The sequence below is a fragment of the Xiphias gladius genome, chromosome 14 (assembly GCF_016859285.1).
Source record: "Xiphias gladius isolate SHS-SW01 ecotype Sanya breed wild chromosome 14, ASM1685928v1, whole genome shotgun sequence".
In the NCBI taxonomy this organism is placed as follows: domain Eukaryota; kingdom Metazoa; phylum Chordata; class Actinopteri; order Istiophoriformes; family Xiphiidae; genus Xiphias; species Xiphias gladius.
The window spans coordinates 11,903,489-11,924,224 of NC_053413.1; the positions used below are offsets into that span (position 1 = coordinate 11,903,489).

General features: G+C 42.0%; 1 protein-coding gene across 1 annotated transcript in view; it reads right to left on the reverse strand.

The window, feature by feature from the left end:
• The window catches only part of epha4b (eph receptor A4b), an 81,582-nt gene that overhangs the window by 38,467 nt on the left and 22,379 nt on the right, over nucleotides 1-20,736 (reverse strand). Inside the window, exons 4-5 of the mRNA XM_040142989.1 lie at nucleotides 19,057-19,164; nucleotides 18,076-18,427 (exon numbers count right to left, since the gene is read on the reverse strand). Of these exons, the coding sequence (XP_039998923.1) occupies nucleotides 18,076-18,427; nucleotides 19,057-19,164 (460 nt within the window). The remainder of the gene's footprint in view (nucleotides 1-18,075; nucleotides 18,428-19,056; nucleotides 19,165-20,736) is intronic.

A 20,736-nucleotide genomic window follows, 5' to 3' on the forward strand; every position in this document is an offset into this window, starting at 1 on the left:
AGCACTGAGAACACAGCAACTTTGATAAAAAGTAGTTAAGAGACAAGAAACACGAGCAATCAGATGATCACAGAGGGTATAAACAAATGCCCAGGGTTTGCCACACTTCATTAGAAGAGGGGGAATGGTGAAATTATTAACCAAACTGCCCGTTTTTAACATCCAATTTCTTGTACAACTTCGATCCACCATGACAACTGTAGTTGTGCATGCACATAGTTATTACAGAACACGTGTTTCTTGCCCCATCTGACTTTGTTCAAGCATTGTCTCCATGTTTCCAACTCAAAGAAACTAGTTTGGTAAGTATAGTATTATCATAACTGATAGAGAGGATGGCCAAGGCTACAAAAATACGACCAAGGTTGTAATGATAATGTTTATCCTTTAAGATTGTGTGAAAATAAAGGAGAAGAAGAGTATCAGGGAGAACAGAGACTCAAAAATGCTAGAAATTGTACAAAAATACAAAGTGAAAGGAGGAGCTATGCTACAACAGGGGTACTAGAGATAATGATGCAGTTTATAAGGTGCTGCCCTGTAGCAACCATGGCAAGGAACAAAAAAACAAAGGTTGATTTAATGTATTGCAACATTAGGTCAACGTGAGTTCCTTTTACATTAGGCTGAAGGCCCGTATAACCCCAGGGTTGTACAGTACAGTAACAGCAGATCAATTGCCATCCCTGTTATATAAGCTCTTCGGGCAATCAGGGGAACCAAAATACACAGTCTCAGTCACAGCAATAGTCACAATAACATAATATGACTATTGCTATGGCTGTTACAGTGGCTGCATATTACTCATTATGTGGACTCATAAAACTGGAGAGGGAAAACCGTGGTACTGCTCAAAAGCAGCAGCATGCTGAAATAGACTGGGGACTTGAATGATTTCCCTTTTGCATCCTAGGCAGTTAAATGGAATTCCTGCCTTTCCCTTTGGTAATCTGAATATAGATTATGCATTTATTTATTTATACATTCATAGGCCTGGTATTCCCATCCTTGCAAGCCTTCTCTGCCATGTTGGTAAATAGTATTGCTGTGTACAAAACCCACTGTAAGGAAAATGAGGGTGTCTCATATGCAATTTGATAAATGCCCTGTGTGCGTGTGTGTGTGTGGGTGTGGGTGTGGGCGTGTGTGTGTGTGTGCGCGTGTTTCAATAGGTTCGATCAATGATGCGATACAATCCGCCAGGTGCTGATGGCATGTTCGTATGCTGAGCGCTTGTGTGCGAGAAGGTGTTAAGTATGCGCTGTGTGTGTGTGTGTGTGTGTGTGTGTGTGTGAACGTGTGTGTTCGCTTGCTGATTGCTTGTGCTGGTGGTGAAGGTCACGGATTTAATCAAGCTACACGTCACTCGTCCCAGAAAGGCTGTAAATTATCACACTAACACACACACAAGCATAAGTACACAGACACACACAGCTTTTCAAAACTGTGGTTAACCTGCGGACAGAGGAATGGAAAAGTGGCCCAAAAGTAATGTGATTTCTCACTGTGGACGTAAGTTCTTCCACCTGGATGCTATGCTCTCTCGCTTGCATACAGACAGTATTTTTAGGCAAATCATTCATCATAGGGGAGCAAAGTCCACCAGCACAATCCCCAAAAGACCTGATGTGTGTGTGTGTGTGTGTGTGTGTGTGTGTGTGTGTGTGTGTATGTGTAGGTGTGTGGAGAGAAAGACAGAAATAAAGGAAGGAAAGAGAGAAAGGAAAGGGAGTGATAATTCTCAAAGGCTTTCTGCTCTCTTTCCTCCATGCTGTCAACTTCCAAGGTAATGGGTCCTGTGCTGGTTACTCTGTGGGTTGTGTGTGTGTGTGTGTGTGTGTGTGTGTGTGTGTGTGTGTGTGTGTGTGTGTGTGTGTGTGTGTGTGTTTGTGTGTTCCTGTTGGCTGGGTTGTACGAGCAGGGTGGAAAAGCAGCTTTTCTCTGGGGACGTTTCATCCGGAGAGTCCTGGCTGCGGGCACTGGCCAGCCACAGAGGCACAAAGGACCCCGGCACTAGAGGACAGACAGGGCACTCTGTGCCAGGCCTGGCGTCCGAACAACTGCCTGATCAAAAACTTTGTGCAAGAACGGGGGTTTGGCTACTGCGAGTGGAGCTTCCTTGTCTTGATCTTCTGTTTTCTACTCTGCTTTCCCACTTTGTTCTCACTCCATTTTTTCTTTCTCTCTCAGTCCCCCTTTTCCCCCTCTCTCTCCACTCTCTCTTTCTACCCCACAGTTTTTGCCTCTTTTTTTCTCCTCAAGCTGCTCCCAGTGTCTGCCCCATGGGAAACGTGTTACTTGAATTTGGTTCCCTTATGATTAATGATTTACCATAGATATGAAAAAGGGACAAGGAGCCTGAGGAAGTAAGACAGTGCTCACATGAAAATACACTCACAAAGGAGACACACAGGAGAGTAAAAGTTTTGTCACAAAAGCTACAGTTTGCTGTAGAACTATGAGCTAACGCCAAATTTTCATCATCATCAACAGTTGACAACGCCGTATATAGGGTGTGTGTATGTGTGAGAAGTGTGTATGCGTTCCTTCTAAAGACAAAGTGGCCTCAGATCCAGTGTCTTATTAAATATTCATCCAGTTACCAGAGAGACTCACTGTATTTATGCCAATCGATAGCTCTTAGATATGATATAGTACTGCCACTCAAGACACACCCTCGGCCACCATGTGCTGATTGAGAAGGGAACAGCCCAACTGTCTCCTTTGGGAAAACACTGTACGCTATGAGCTGATTGAGTTAGCTTCTATTATATTTCTAGTCTTTTCTAATGTTTTTAGGGTCGCAACTACTGATTATTTTCATGAACCGATTATAAAATGTCAGAAAATACAATACAAAAACAATGGGTCAAATGTAAGATGTCCATTGTACTGACGAGCGCATGGAGAATTCTCACCCGTCTCTGGGGCTCCCCACCAGCTCTACAGAGTGTATTAGCATCTCTTAACATTGCTTTGCACAGTTAGCATTGCTTTTGCTTGTTTTATTCGACCAACACTGCAAAACCCTGGTTTTCTGGGACATAAGACAATGACATAAAACAAGGAAGAGCGGCAAATCTTCACATTGCAGAAACTGGAACCTGTGAATTTTTGCTTGATAATTGATTAGACTGACGATGATCAAAACCGTGGTCAAACAGTTCAAACTTTTTGTCACTTGCCAGATTTCTGGTTTTCACCCTTTTCTTTCTAACTGACTTTCCTCAGTCCATATTTACTCTATTGCGTGAAATGAATGTGATCTACTGGAACAAAGCTCCACAGAGAAGGGAGCCAAAATTAACTGCACAGGGAGGAGTACAAAGTCTCACACACATACACACACACACACACACACACACACACACACACACACACACACACACACACACACACACACACACACACACACACACACAGACACACACACAAACACAAACAACAAGGTAGTTTTACATATGCCATATGCAGCCTTTACACTTAACTTAAATATATTGTTAAGGGGTCATGTATAAGTATGGATCTGTGTGAATGCGATCCACAATGCTATTGCTAAAGTAAAAGCCTACCAAAAGCAAAAGTACTAGGCTGTGGTCGTATTCTGTGATGAGCTGCATGTACGCGTGAGTTTAATGTGTGTGTGAATGGTTACATCATGCCAAATAATATTTTGGAGTTGCTTGTGTGAATGACAGAAGCTGCTGTGCTGACTGTACTGGAAGAGTTCAGGAAATGTATTCCCTAAACGATAGAAAGGGCCAGTACAGATTCACACAGAAACACAAACCCGGTAGCTCACAGTTGTAGTCATTACAGTTTAATTACATTCAACCAGGCGGCTCCGTACGTATGCATCACATCAGCTGCACTTCTCTGAAACAAACGTTTCCTCTGCCTAGCTGTGAGATTTCTCCTCTCCTCTACTTCTCTTTCAAATGCTCTTACTTGTTCAACTATTAATTGCACCGTTCTTTTACTTACAGACCCATGTGGTTCAAGTCAAACATTGGATCCCCACCGGCTTTACCATAAAGGGCAGAAAGAGGAGAGAACTCTTTCTCTTTGTGTGTCTGTTTATGTTTGTGGATGGGTGGGGGGGTATAGTGAGTGTGTGTGTGTGCTTGTGTGTATGCATGTGTGCGTTCTTTTGAGAGGGAAGTTGTGTAAAGATTGTTGGCCCAGGGGAGATGAGCTCCATAATGGTCACCATGGCAACAGGCTTTCAAGATGGAACCCTTCTAGTACCCCTCGAGTGCCACAGCTCCTGGAGCACAGAGCAGCTTGTTTGTGTGTGTGTGTGTGTGTGTGTGTGTGTGTGTGTGTGTGTGTGTGTGTGTGTGTGTGTGTGCGTAGGCTACACAAGCGGTAGTTGAGGCCAGCTACTTAAAAATTGATACATCAAGCGTCAGTGGAGAAATCTGACGAGATTGAATCTGACGTCCTTTACGGCCACCAGGGTCGCATCTGTATGTGTGTGTTTGTGCTTGTGTGTACATGCCCGTGAAACATGGTTTCAGTTAATTAACACGTCTTCATGCTAAAGAAACTTGTGGGCCAAGTTAAAAAAGAATGTTAAAACCTCATATGTGAAAAAAAACATACACATTTAGGTGCGATTACAGCATTTTAGGAAGGGCATGTACACACAAGCACAAACACACATACAGATGCGACCCTGGCGGCTGTAAAGGACGTCAGATTCAATCTCGTCAGATTTCTCCACTGACGCTTGATGTATCAATTTTTAAGTAGCTGGCCTCAACTACCGCTTGGGTAGCTTACGCACACACACACACACGCACATTATTACGCTTCACAGTAATACTGGTGTTTCTGGAAATTCACTGAATATTTTGTGTATTAGCAGTGTATCTTCTAAAAGCTGCGGACGGACATGACACATGACTTTATTAACTGAGAGTGTGTTCTTGTGGTCAACAAATTCCCATGTTGATAAGTGGAAGTAATATCTGTGGGTGGGTGTGCTTTTGTGTGCAATATGAGGTTCTGTTTATAGAGTAGAGAGCAGAGCAAAGTACATTAGTGTGTGTGTGTGTGTGTGTGTGTGTGTGTGTGTGTGTGTGTGTGTGTGTGTGTGTGTGTGTTTGTGTGTGTGTGTGTGTTTGTGTGTGGCATTGACGAGGTTTGTGTGGAACAAAGATGTCAGCATCAGAGTCCATCCCCCTGCTGAGAACCTCTAATCCCTAATTGGAGTTCATAACAACCTTTAACACCATAATATTCACCATTACTACTAATCCTGTGAAACACACACACACAAACATACACAAACACACACACACACACAAACAAAAACACACACACACACACACACACACACACACACACACACACACACACACACACACACACACACACACACACACACACACACACACACACACACACACACAATCCCTAAGGAAGCCTGTTTGCCTTTCTTTCTTTCAAGGATGTTAAAACCATCTGACCATTAGTTACTGACAACAATCAACAAAACACTGAAAATACACAAATACATCTGCCTTTCCCTAATACACTTTTGGGGGACACCACATTAGCCAGTATGACAACAGACACATATAAATCATCGAACTGTCTCTGTTGTATAATTTTTCCAATGCTCCATACTAATATTTAGCTTAAGCATGGATTATTATGTGTGGCACCAACAGATATTATCATTATCTCAGCGGTGAGAAAATGAGACCTCTAAAGATAAATGAACAGTAATCGATATCAGACCAAATCTGTTTACAGTCGCTTCATAAAAATATACAAACTTTTTTTTTTTAACAACTATGAAATACTTGCCCCTTGGGGATAAGAAATGAACATGATTGCCCATTGAACAGTGACTGCTGTTCCAGTTTAACCCAGTCAAATCACATAAAGTTTGATGCAGTTACTTTAACTACTTATTTTGAAGTTTAAAAAAACGTGAAATGTTAAGGTTATTACCAAAATGGTCACCTATAAATTGCGTTGAAGGGCTGCTTGTCATATTGTGTATTGTGTGCATATGCAAGTTTGCAATGCAGTTTGATTATAATAGACAGCAATCTCCTGGGGACATACGGTATTCATGATTTTCAGTGCTTCAGTTGGGCTGGTGCTCACTGATAAAGAACGCCAGCACTTTGGGTGTCTTCCTGCCAATGTACTGGGATTCAACGGAATATAAAACAAACTTGAACTAACTTTTTGTCGGTCATGGAGAAAAATCTATCCAACTATGTAACAGCTGTTGAAATAGCCTGCCAGACCAATTATCAGTGAATACTTTTACTGTCAAATGTAGGCCCAATTCAGATCCCGTGGTATATGTGTTCTGATATGGGTAGGTGTTTTTTTGATTTGGCTGAAAGAAAATGGTCCCACATGTTATTAATAATCAGAAGAATTTTAATAACTAGGCTGTAATCATTTTATTATTTTGTGTCTGTGTGTGGTGTGTCTGGACATGATCAAAATGTTGAAACATTGGCCTAGTAGTCATTTTATCCCACGTGAGTGGTAAAGCAACAAATTAGACGATATATCTTGAAAACTACGATGTATTCCTTAAAAGCAGATACTGCATAGCAGCAATTACTTGAAAGACAAGATCACACGATGGCAGCGTGGACGTGATATATGAACTGTGTCCACATGGGAGAGATAGGGCTCCATGACTGACACCTCAGGACAGACCCTTAGTGTCTTTATGGCATCTTATGACTTCTCTGACTGACACACACATGCAAACACACAAGGTCAGACCGGATATGAAATGGTTTGTGATGTCGAGTACATGAAGCACATGAGTACACTCCGGCTGCTTTCTGATCTACTCTTTGTCCCCTGGATACCAGCCAATTACTGAGAGCGGCCAAGGGAAACTATGCTATGTGATGAAGCCCCCCCTCTTCCTCATTCTGTCCATATCTGTCTTTTCTCTGTCTTTCTCTGTTTCTGTTTAGACAACAATCTACTGGGGACATACGGTATTCATGATTTTCAGTGCTTCAGTTGGGCTGGTGCTCACTGATAAAGAACGCCAGCACTTTGGGTGTCTTCCTGCCAATGTACTGGGATTCAACGGAATACAAAACAAACTTGAACTAGACTGATTCAAATATTTGTAGACTCAATAGTTAACCGTATATTAGGTCAGAGATGTACTATTTCCACTAGAACTGCATTTCTGGAAGTAAGAGAAAGGCACTTACAGGCATTTAACTGCATAATTCCAGTAAATTAACAAATATCACATGCTCAAAATATATAATTTAAAATTGTACAGACTGTCTTTTTGTCAGTCAAGGAGAAAAATCTATCAAAGATAGAAACTATGTTATTGGATGAAGCCCCCCCTCTTCCTCATTCTGTCCATATCTGTCTTTCTCTGTTTCCGTTTTTCTCTCCCTCTCTCGGTCTCTCTGTTTCCCTCCTGCCTGTCTAGTTCTATTTTTCTGACTCTATCCTCTCTTTCTCTCTGTGTCTTTCTTGCTCTCTGTCTGACCATCTCTACCTTATTCTGTGTTTCTGTGTGTGTGTGTGTGTGTGTGTGTGTGTGTGTGTGTGTGTGTGTGTGTGTGTGTGTGTGTGTGTGTGAGTGTGTGTGTGATTGAGAGAGAGAAAGAGAGAGTCTGCCTTTGTATGTGTGTTTTATTTCCCTGTGGGCCGTCTGTCATACGTTGACCCTGACCTTCTCAAGAGCCCCTGCACAAATATTTACTCTCTCGCTGACAGGCGCACACACATACACAAACTCCTCCAAAAAACAAAAAAAAATCACAGGGATAGATTTCTCAATTTTAGTGCAATTAAAGCAAACACACATCTACATAGACACACACTTTTCTAGTGGTAATCCAAGCTGATGGCTCTCTAATTTAGAGCCAGAGTGATTATACTGCAGGCCAAAAACAGACTAAATAGATACCAGGTGCATGTGTGTTTCCGTGTGAAAGGGGTCATGGGCGAGAGAAGGAGAGAGAGAGAGAGAGAGAGAGAGTGAGAGAGACCGTGACAGGCCTATAGAATGAGTCTGTTGGGAGTTTGCTTCACAGTCTCAATAACTTATTCTTCAGTCTGTCTGTTTAGTTATAAAGATAAAAGGCCAGAGGAACACAAAGATTCACCATCTCCATTTGAACATAACCTGATAGGCTTTTACACACACAAAAAACACAACACACATACACACAAAGTCTACATACACAGATTTAAACTTTCACTATTACCACACACATTCTCTCTCCCTAGACCCACATGTATCTTAAATATCTTCCTGTATACCCAACCCAAAGAGCTTTAACACACTATAAACGCACAATCACGAGATCAATGTATCTGTCTCCCCAGATACACTCCAGCACACACACACTCATCCACACACCAGTAAACGTGCCCACATAGGCCAGCCCCGTGACGGGCAGAGTGTGTGTAGGAGGAGCAGTGCACCTCCTTTCCTCACCCGCGTTATTTTCAGTTCATCACTCTCAATAATTCATTCTCTCAGGCGGAGTTGGAAAGGAGAGCCCCGTGCCTTTTTGTCTGTGTCACTCGTACACACACAGACACACACACACACACACACACACACACACACACACACACACACCCTCACACACTCACACAAAAGTGCCTATCAAATGGGAGGCCATGTTCTCGTTGTCTGTAATCTGTGGGTGGGCAGTGGTCAACTTTGTCAGAAAAAAGCTTGCAGCAAATTGACGATGGCAGTCATATGTTGTATTCTCATTCTGCGGGAGAAGATCACAGGGACGTCATAGTCAGTTGTTTATAAAGAACCAACAAACACAAAAGCAAAGGAAATGCCAAGGAAGAGAATGCTTGAGATCGCTGCCTCGCTTAGGGTCATGTAAAATAAAAGATTAAAAAGAACCTGGTTGAGTTGGTTTGTGAGTCTTTACACAGTGATGAGTATGCATCTATGTGAAAGGATTTATACGTGTGCGTTCCCAAGTGCCATCTTCTACCTGGCAGATACACCATTACCTTGTTATGAGTGAAGTATTCCATATGTAATACTTCCCATTAAGCTTAAACATGACCTTGACACCTTGACGCCCATTCAGTGCTGTGCAGGAAGTCGAGACGTCCTATACAAAAGAGTCCCCTCCCGGAAAAATTGCCACTGCGTGTCCCTTTTGTGCTCTCCTTAATAAAATCTGTGCAGCTCAGGACCGCAGGAGCTTTTCATTGACAAATAAATATCGACAAAACAAGTAAATCGATGGGCAGATGTGCTTATGAAGCAGCCTTAAATGGTAATGACACTCACAGACCTCAGTAATGCCCTTTTATCATAGCAATGGATGCAGCTGGGTGGCAAGTATCCATGAAGAGAGGAGATCTGGCATGAACTTTATTATTTATGCCGTTATTTTTGGCCTCATTTTTTATCAGCTTCATTTAACATGATCAAAACTGAGGTTATATGTGTGCATGAGGAGTGTTAAGTGTGACTTTATGTCCTAAAACTTACACATATTTTGTGTTTTGTTTACTTGTAAATAAAAAATATTATCCTCTTGTTCTCCACTAATAATGTCATATAACCTTTCACTCATTCATGGGTAGAATTTGCAAAATCAACTCCTACTTTTCATTTTCAAAGATGTAATGTTTTGTAATGAGACAACTGCGTTATATTTTGGCAAACTGGCACCATTAAAAATAGGCTGAATTAGCTATTAGCAGTTCTTGTTTCCAATGTACTCATGGATGTACAGACAGCTATCGCTGGATTCAGTTGATACCGAATAAAAATTAAAAATGCAAAGATTCTCAGTCAAGTTCAGGAGTTATAAGGAGCATCTTTTTCTTGTGATTTCTAAGCTGATTTATTTTTTATTTATTTTACGTTTATTCTTGATGGACAGTGTAGGTCACATGGAATGTAAAGATATGTGTGTGATTTCTTTTTTTTCAGAATTCAATAAGTAATGACTTCGAGACGGAGTGCGGTTTTTGACACAATTTATGCTAAGGCTATTAAAGTACCTTAATTTGCCTCACATCTCAGGAGCCACTTTAGAAATTTTCCATTTATACCTGTAATACTGCAGCAGCTGATCTAATCCGTTGCATTTCTCATCAGGTTCTGTGTAACCACTCTATGTTCTGGCCAACACTGGAGCTGAAAAAGTCTATTTGATATTTCTGAATGGTTCCTCTTGGCTGTTGAATAATAGTGCAGCTGTAGAGCATATCAAAGCAGCAACAAATTGGACTCTGACTGTGGCTACATCTGTATGTCGTGTTTGGAGCTGAGCAATATCGCAATAACTGTGCAATGGCGGCCCAATCGGTCTGACAGGCCAATCGTACATCTGGAAGCCATCCATAAACTAGAAAGAGAGAGAAGGAGGGGGATAAGGGGATGGGGTCAATGGCTGCTTTCCTGTTCTCGTGTTTCCTGTTCAGCAGACCCGCTGGCTGCCTGCACGCCTCCTCTGCTCTCTCATGCACACACACTCGCCTCTCTTGAAACCTTTAGATCTTAAATGGAGCAAACTCAACACGGATTCAACGCTATGGAAATGTGAAAATTATCTACTTTCCCATTAGTGCACACATGTTTATCCTCAACTGGAACTCAGCAGCATATGAAACATAGCCAATTAATGACAACTGTACCCAGAGGAGACACACTCTCACCTCTACACCTCTCTCCTCTCTCCCTGCCTCTGTCTGTGGGGAATAGTGGTATATAAGGACGTGAAGAGTTGAAACATGCGTTCACAGTTTTTCAGTCCTTTGCCTGCTTTTCCTCTTCTTCTCCACGGGTTTGTTCACACAGCTCAACCCACTGCACCATGCTCTGCTGAGCTATATGAGGTCCCGTCTCTCAAAGCTGCCTCGGCATCCACAGGATTCATTTTGGCTAGCACTTCAGCGGTGCAAACACCATCTTGTTGCTAAGGTGGCTTTTGGCAACTCAGCTCAGGTTTGGCGACACAGCCGCCATGGGGCGAGAGGAGCTGGGCTGGGAGGCTCTGTGTGAATAGACATTTTCTGGGTCAGTGCTGTGTGGGTATAGAGATGGGACTATGGTGTGTAGAGGATATAGCGAGAGTACCTAAGCCTTTGTGATTTTGTGTGTCATTTATTCAAACACAAAAGAGAGGAGATGAGAAGGAGGGACAGGGAAAATGGATGGACATGGAGGGACATGTGAGAGAGTGGAGATAAAGGTGAATAAAGGAGAAATGAAGGCAAAGTTGGCTGTCATTATCCAAATAAATGAAATGTGAAGTCAGATAGGTGGAGCAGCAGAAAGATACATCCTCACACAGACAGGTAGAAGGACAGATGACTGGCCTTTATTTGGCTTATATATCCATTTGTCCTTTAAGAACATCTTGCTAGTTATAACACCCTGCTGCCTAACACTTCAACAGCTTAATGCTTAATGCCCTAATGCCTGCAGCAGTGCACAGACACACACATACATACACACATTGTGTGGACTGTATACACACAAAAATCTCTTTACTTGCTGTCTAAATCCTTCTTTTAGCCACCCACTGCCTTCCTACCCACACCTTCGTGCTCTCAAGCTCCCTGAGCTGCCACCAAGAGAAGAGCAAAGAAATGAGAGAACTGTGTGTGTGTGTGTGTGTGTGTGTGTGTGTGTGTGTGTGTGTGTGTGTGTGTGTGTGTGTGTGTGTGTGTGTGTGTGTGTGTGTGTGTTTGTGTGTGTGTGCGTTTGAGACAGAGAACACGCTACATGCAGGAGGGAGCCCTTGACCTTCAAAAGCCTGTATGTGATCAACATAAAAATGCTCACTTTACCCACTGCCTCCACTGTCCACACACACAAACACACACACACACACACACACACACACACACACACACACACACACACACACACACACACACACACACACACACACACACACTCACAGTCACACTCACACTTCTAGTGTAAGCATAGAGGCAGAGAGCAAGCTCTGTGTTGGAGAGGCAATAAAGAAAGGTAGGTTCCCTACTGAGCTTTCAACACACACAGACACACACACACTGTAAATGAGCTCAATCTCTTTCACAGGTGCGAAGATTAGCCTTTTCCTACATCTGTTCCCAGCTCAAGCCTTTCATTATGAACAAAGACTGCAATCCTCTTATGAGATATAAAGTGTAAAAGTGTATTGTGTTTTGGTGTGTATATGTGCATGCATTCTTTTGCATGGTCATAGTCTTTTTATTTTATTATATGCATCTGAGTGCACATCTTTCTGGAGCCTTCGCAGTACATATATGGTATAACTTCCACTTGTCTGTACAGAATACAAGTTTTCTCATGGAGAACAAACAAAGGCTTTTACTGTAAAGCCTTTCCTGCTGCGCTGTGGTCAGAGCCAGGTCTGATCGACTGAACAGCTGAGCAGGAGGTCTTTGATCGCTGTTTGTAACTGGGCAGACAGAAAGCTGCATTCCCCTTCACAGGTTGAGCAATGTTTTCCAAAAATATCAAACTGCAGTTTTTTTTCCTCCTCTGAAAATGACATTGTACAGGCTTTAGTTATCCCTCCCAAAAGTTATCATCTCATAGTTGTGTTGTGATGGAGTTTCACGTGTGTAAAGGGCTGTGAAGCGGTGTGAAGAGATGTTCGCCTGCCTTAATGGTTACATTGCTATCGGTTATAAGGAATAGTTCAACATTGAAGCCATCTTTTGGCAGGCAACAGTTGTTCTGTTCACCATCTGTTATCCTGAGTTGCAAGATACAGTCGATGACCCAAACGTATGTTCCCCAGATGCTGAACAACTGTATTTTTCTAAAATATTATTTCAAGTTAAGTAGCAGTCTAGAAGTCACAAGAGTTAGTGTTTGCATCCAGAGATTTCCCAATGAACACATAGTTGACAAAACAAAACAATTCTCAAGGGATCGGATGCACATTGGACTTTTTCCCTCCTCAGCGACTCACACTTTGGTTTCGGTCCGATGTGAGAAGTGAAAAGAACAGCAGGAGAGCTAAGTGGAATCAGCATGAGGAGAGAGGTGTGACTTTGAAAAGTTCCTCTCGTAAAATAAGTTCTTGCTTCTTACCCACAGCATCAAACAGACAAATGAATAAGTGGAAAAGGGAAGAAGGAGACCATTAGACAGGTACAGCCAGCGGACAGAAAGACATGTCATGCTGACCTATATTACTTTTGCCTGCTGAGAAGGAGAGAGAGCAGATGAGAGCAAGAGAACTTGTTTTGAGGTGATAGGTGTCTGTCTTCTCCACTCTCTCCTCCATCTCTCAGGCATCTGAGGCAGTAATTGGTGCTATCAGACACACACACACACACACACACACACACGCACACAGACATACAAAACACACACTTCGTCACAGCCACACACACATACACACCGACACACACTCCTGCCCTTCAGCATGTACCCCTAGGGCTTAAAGCAGGAGAGGTTTGAGAGGAGAATTCACTACATCCTCTAACAGCTGTGAGACAGAGAGACAGCAGGAGAGGGCAAGGGAGTACGTGGTGCGAATGGAGGGGGCAGAGGAAACAGTGGCAGACAGAAACAGAGAGGGAGAACAGTAACAGAATGCACAAGAGACAAAGACACAGAGAGCAAAGAAAGCAAGAGAGTGAACGAGGCGGGGGGCTTTGGCTGCTAAGACAGAGACCTCTGCATGGGGTAAAGAGAGATGGAGGAGAAGTGACGAGGCTGTGTAAATGTATGCGACAGAGGGGCAGAGAGAGAGAGAGTATGTGTTTCAATGAGAGAGGGAGAGAGATTATGCAACTCTAGTGGTGACAAGGTAGATGAGTATGATTTCATTTGACTGAGCAGCAGAGCCACGGCCATCAGAGCAGCAGTGTGTTTACAGTTCGCCTCAGTACACATAAAACCCAAAGATAAAGGAAACAACCCAAAGGCACACACAAAAGAAATAAAACAAATATGTGATTTAAAGTTGCAATGTTAAACATTAAAAGATGAGGCTGGCCATATTTTGGCCTTATTGTCAACAAATTACATGAAAAGACCAAAACCAATATCTTGTCGATCCATCAAACAAGTACTGACTGTGTATCTAATTCATGATATACCTTATTCTTCTGTGCTATAGCTCCCTTGTTGTCCAAAAACTATTAAGATACACCAGTGGGCCAGACTGTTGCACTGGTTGCCATGTTCCTTAATTATGATAAACATTGGCACTGTAGTTTATTTGAAGTTACTCCCACATACATCGTCCTGCTGCGGTAATAATTTTCTAGAAATAAACTGGTATGTAATGACATTTCAAAGGAATGTTCATGGAAAAGTCTATGTAATTTGGTAGTAATTTTAAAAAAAATGGTCATGGTGTTCAGTTGGTACACTTTGATTTATTTCATTTAAATTAGTTGCCATTGTGACCTAAAGAGTCTGTTAGTCAGTGCACAGCAGGTCAGCTGAACTAACGTGATCTCACGGGACTGCATTTAAATAACACGTCACTTTCAGAGACATTTCTCGTGGCATTTAACGGTCACTTTGGTCAGGGTTAGGGTTAGGGGTTAGTCAGTAGAGAAATGACGTGGCCTGAAATGACACACGAAAAGCAAAAAATGCGTAGTGATAATTTGCCTGACTGAAGGAAATTGGCGTGTTATTCATATGCCATTTGTTGAGACCAGGCTGGCTGAACATGTAAAATGTGCCCTTTTGTGTAGCTGTAATTTACAGGCAATCGGGAGGATAAAGTTTCAACTAACATTCAGTTGGGTTTACATGGATCTATGTCATTTCATGTTTGAGTAGTTCTTTCAAGGAAATTCTTCTGGAACTCAATTGAAATTTGTTTACAATAATAAAAATATACAATAACTGCAGCTTTATCCTTTAACAACAACAAAATGTCAATATGACATCATTGTCAAGACGACTGGCTTCTGCCAAACCTAGTGGTTTGTTGGTGCTTGTGTTTCTCCAAATTAAGATCGATGAATCCCATGAATCTCACTTTTTCCTATCACATAGTCTGTTGCTATTTGCCCTATCTGTACATCTTTCTGTGTGAGCCACAAAACCTTTCTGTCATAAAACAATTCAGCAGATTGAATCTAATCCGGCGTGTGACATTAACAACATCAAAACATACCCACACATATCAACACACTTTTCGCCTCACTTTAGGGATTAAGAAGCAAGCATGGGGCGGGAAAATAGAAACGAGAAAGATGAACTCATGGTCTATAAATGTTTAACAAGAGCAGACAGAGGAGATGAGTACTGCAAGGAGGAGGAGCAGGGAGACAGAAGGAAAAATGGTGAGGTGAAAAAGGAAGACAATATTAGAAGAGATGGGTGATCAGTAAAATAGGGGGCTTGTAGAGGGAGAGAGGTGGAGAACAGTATCATTATAGAAGCGGACACCAGAGCAAGGTTAGAAAATAGCAGTGATGAGGGGAGAGAGAGCCAGGGATTGAGGAAAAAAAGGCTGTAATTGGAGTTGTCTGGTGTTTGTCTAACACAGAGAGGCTAGTAATGATTCCATTAGCGCCTCACACCAAGAGAACAAGAGAGAGACCGGGACACAGAGAGAGAGAGACAGAGAGCATGGGAGTCAGAGGGAGAAGGAGAGTGACACAGAGACAAACATAGGAGGCTAGAGGGGCCAAAACAATGTGAGGGGATTCACACAGAACATTAGAACAGGAAAACAATGAGCTCCAGAGCAGCGAAATGGTAGAAAAGAAGAAAACCGTCACACACAAAAAGAACAAGAGGAAGCAAATTCAGGGTGTCCATTAAAAGGCTTGTTCACCTGCATGGTGGTGATAATTACAAATGCCCCCCCAGTCCTTTAACCAGCTCTCTCCCCTACCTCAATGCTTCATCTCTTTGTGTGACAGCGAACGAGAGAGGGTGATTTAAATGCATTAGCAGAGTGTGTTTTCCCTATGGAAGACCCTCAGACTGTGTCAGGGCAGGAACCTTTTGTTTGGAGCTGACGCTGAGCGCTGAGAGGACTCTTTAAAAGCCTGGCCCTTGTTCTCTCCAGGACACATTAAAGCGCAGCGCACTGGGTTGTTGTACTTCTCTGTGTCCTCTCATGTCTTTGTTAAAAGCAGGCTGATTACAGATGCAGTTACATTAGTGGGTTAAGTGAAATTTTGACGAAGGAAGGGAACAATACTAGAACACAGGCATGCACAGGTGAAATAGCACAGGCACCAAGGTAATTTTATCAAAAGCAAGCTGGTTTGGCATTTTTTGGCATTATTTCACGGGCAACACATATGAGTTATGTTACGTGGGCCAGCATTCTTCAGCTCATTGCTATGCAAATCCTTCGCAAGATCCCACAAAAATGTTTTTCCTAATACAGAGTAGGAGGCGCAAACATCCCTGCGGCGGAGACGCTTCAATTCACCACAAAGGAATTAAAATCTTAAAACATGTCTTTTGATTATTTTCAGAATTGCCACAATAGAAAATCTCCCTTGAGGTGAACTGAAACCAAAATCCGCTTTCCATGCACACCACATCTGTAGTGACCATAGCTTATTAGACAAGGTGCACGTATATTTCCTGACCTCTGACCTCAGACTGTCAATAAGACTTCATCATCACTTCTGCACACGACTACAGCACACATGCACACACACACAAGCGTAGTGTTATTGAGTTAAAGTGAGCTTGTTAAAGGCGCTTACATTGCTCTATTTACTCTCTGCGGAGTGATAAGACTCAGGGAGCAGACTGATGAGGTCATGGAGATCACTGAGGTCAACTGCTTTGCTGCGTCAGATTTACTTTAAATAAATTCTCAATGCAGGGAATGTTGCATAGGCCTACACACTGTAGGTAGTGAAATCATTCAAAAACCTGCCAGGGAGCTCATGATCTCAAATAACCGCAGCGTGTCAATTATCAAGACTGACAGGTATCTCGGCAGTCAGTGTTTATTGAGATGCAGCCAGAGCTGTACCCCAATCTGTGCATGTTACCAGTCTGCAAACTGCAGAGTACAGCTTGTTCTTATTCGCTTGTCTCTAAGGCTCAGCTGCCAAGTTCTCTGGGTGTCTTGGTTGCTGCTTCTCCAAAACAACCGAAATTGCATTATGTGCACTGATTCCAAGTTTGCAGTGATGAATATCTATGACTTCATTTTCTTTTCGGGGAGGAAGTGAGCCGTGGGGACAGGTGACGGCGTGAGTCTAATACAGCTTGCTAACTTAAATGCATGCACACGCAGTATACACAAACATACTACACACGCCATCTGTGGAGTTTTATGACTCAATCATCTGCCTCCTAAGGCATACCTTTTCCTCTCCTCCTACAACACAAACACACATCAATAAGCACTTTCTTATACACACACTCCTACATTCAGCAGGGAAAATGTGATTTTCAGCTCTGACAAACACACACGCACTTGGAAAAAAAAAAAAACACCAACTGCCTTAAAGCAATTCCTACCCTTTCCTTTGCGTGAACTGTCCTGGGAGTGTTGGGAGTTGTATAAAAGTCACTCTGAGTTATGACACCCATGCTGACACAGGCAGTGTCACACGCAGTCACACAAAGACAACGCATCATTATCATAAATACACAGTCATTGTCATTCTATCCTCAGTTTCACAACAAAATGCATAGAGTGATGAAATGTCTTAACAGGTGTTCCAGAAAGACACACAGGCACGCACAGATACACACGTCACATATTTACATTGTAGAGAGCAGAATGGATCTGATTGCTGTTTTGTTTTTAAGAGCACTTTGTAAGCTACTGAGGAATCTCACTTACTTTGACACAGGTTTCTTTCATATCAAAAGGCAAACTTTATGAGACCTGTGCATAAACTGACACACACTATAGAACACGCACCCAGGTGTAAATTGTGCAATAATAAAGTCTCTTTCCATATACAGAAACATTAAAGCAAATACATGACAGCACCATGTACATTTCTCTCTCTTGCTCTCTAAATTTGTCCCTCTCTGTTTCTCTCACTGTCACATACAAAAACACACACACACATTCCGCCACTTGCAAAAATACATCCCACACATGTCCCCAGGACCCCCACCCCACTCACGCTGGCAGATGTCCTTGTTCTCCTCGAAGCCCGGTTTGCACACACACCTCCCGATGGGAACCAGCCAGCCTCCGTCTGCACTGCAGTACATCTTCGGAACCTCAAACTCCTCGGAGGCATTCACACACACACCGTGGACCTCCACCAGCGCCGTGTCTCCACCCGTTATTGTGTCGGGGAACTGGGCCAAGTTAAGCACAGTGAGGGGGCACTTCTTGTAGAAGACCCTGACAGAGACCAGAGCGATGCAGGCGCCCAGGTCCTGGAAGGCCAGATAAAAACCCTTTTTACTCAGGTTGCTGATGTCGCGCACCTCCGTGTTTAGCTTCATGACGCGGTCACCAACATCCACCTATGGAAAAAGGACATTTTGCATGTCTTAGTTCTTTTAAATGGGAGCTTTTAATTAGAGCATTTTTTTTTTTTTAGTCAAAAAAATTGTTTTTCTGTTTCGTTAAAATGTTTGCTGAAACTCTGCGACTGCATTTCCAAGACAGAAATAATGTCCTGACAATTTTGCAAGCCACTGGAATAAGATAACTAAGTTTTAATACAACCCACTTTCAAACCCTGACTGATTATCTAAGGGTATGTGGCAAATGAGGAATATCTAATTTTCAAATGCTGCTCTAATATTTGAGGATCATATGGCCACATACAAACAGATTTAGCTTAACATTAAATCGATGTAAAATCAGCATAGAAAACACAGTAAACAGACAGAAAACAAACAAAAAAATGGGCCAATATGAGAACTGGTCAAATTCGCTTTAGTGATAGTTACAAAGTCATTGGGAAATCTTTATTCACAGTTTGTCCTGCATTGTTATGTATTTTGCCCTATTTTATGTTGTGAATGTGTACACAATGCACATGCAAGGGCGTGTAAACAGTGTATGTTTGCACATTATACATTCACTACATATACAATAAGTGCCTGTTTGTGCTTATGCTACATGAGTGTTGTGTACGTATGTGTACCTGTGTAAAGCTCTCATCTGCAGCAATAGTATCAATCTTGACATACTGGCTTTCCTTGATGAACCACAGGTTGGCATTGTTGGACTCATAGTAGTACATGTTGAATGTCTGCAAAAACAAACACATCGTCCATAACCAATGTAAGTTATCAGACAAAACAGAATAACACATAGTAAAGAGACAGATAAAAGTGACAAAGTCCAAAATCCATTTTAACAAGGCTCCCATAGCTCTTTACTTCTGCTACTTCTCCTCAAATCTCAGTCCCCCTGTCTCGATGGCCAGGCAGCAACACTGACTGCAGTTTCAAGAGAGCACAGCTCTATACCGTCTCAAATTATCTCCACTACTCATTCTGAAGAGGTAATGAGAGTGAAAAGGGTGCAGGGGGCAGACAAAATAGAGAGGAATGAATACAGAGGAGCAGTGATATCAGGCTGATATGAGAGAATGTGGGACAGTACAAAAAAAATCAGAAGTTAAAATATACAAGGAGCCACAAAACAGACCTCTAGAGCATTGTCTGTTTCATTCTGCAGATTCTCTCGCGTCATTCTTTTCCCACCTCTTGTCTATTTCTCTATTCATCCGCCATCAAAATCTACTTCAATCTGTGTGTTTGTGTGTGTGTGTGTGTGTTTGTGCTGAATGTGTATTATATGGAAAAGACTATATAAAAAAACATATTTAAAATGCCTTTTGCTGCTGTGCAGTATAATGTACTATGATGTGCATAATAAGCATTAATTTCATACAAAGTAATAATAACAGTACAAATAAACACTACCACCTTTTGTCAAGCCTTATTGTATATTAATATGTGACCATAAATGTAAACAGCATTATGCTGTGAAATCATCCACATTCTGTGAAATGTGGACACAAAAGTCCTTCCCTATCACCAATTTAATGTTCATGAATTAATTAATGTTCAAGTGCTTGTGCAAGCTGGCTTCATGAACTTCCCAAACAATAATGTAACTTAGGGTCAACCTTGTCTGACAACAAAATTACATTTCTACTGGTTTGGTACACTTTATTCCTGCTTTCTTCTCATGTTTTTTGTGTCTTGAGTGTCTACATTTTCTGCTGCAGCAAAAGCAAACAGTACAGCGTCAGATACAATTAGAAGATCAAGCAGGTTTAATTGAAAATGCAGAGATTTGTCATTAAAGTAAATTTGCTAATTTGGTTGATTAGCTAAACACCCCAAACAAAGTTGCCATTGCATGCGCTGTAGGGTGAATTTGTTCCAATTTGTAAATGTCTTAATTTTCATGACATATATGTCAAATATCTATCTACGAAATTATATATTTGAGAAGTGAAAGAAAATACTGATTAAATTAGTTAACTCAATCTTATCCAAAATACTAAGAGCACTGCATCGTCAAAGAACATATGTAGGACTGCAGAAGTGATTTTTCTGAGACAAATCCCAGACTCCAAACAATTTCTGCTTCCACCATGTCTCAAAAAAAAGAAAAAAGAAAAAAAGAAGAAAAGTGTCTTTTTTACTTGCTTCCCTCCAAAAGTAATTCAGAGAGCAGGCAGCTACACAACAGCACCCGTGGAGCCGAAGTCAAAAGTCAATGCTTTGTTCACCAAGAGTGAACAAACGAGCAGCAGAAGTGCAACAGGAGGGCTTAAACATATACACACAGCTTCCAGTTGCAGGGA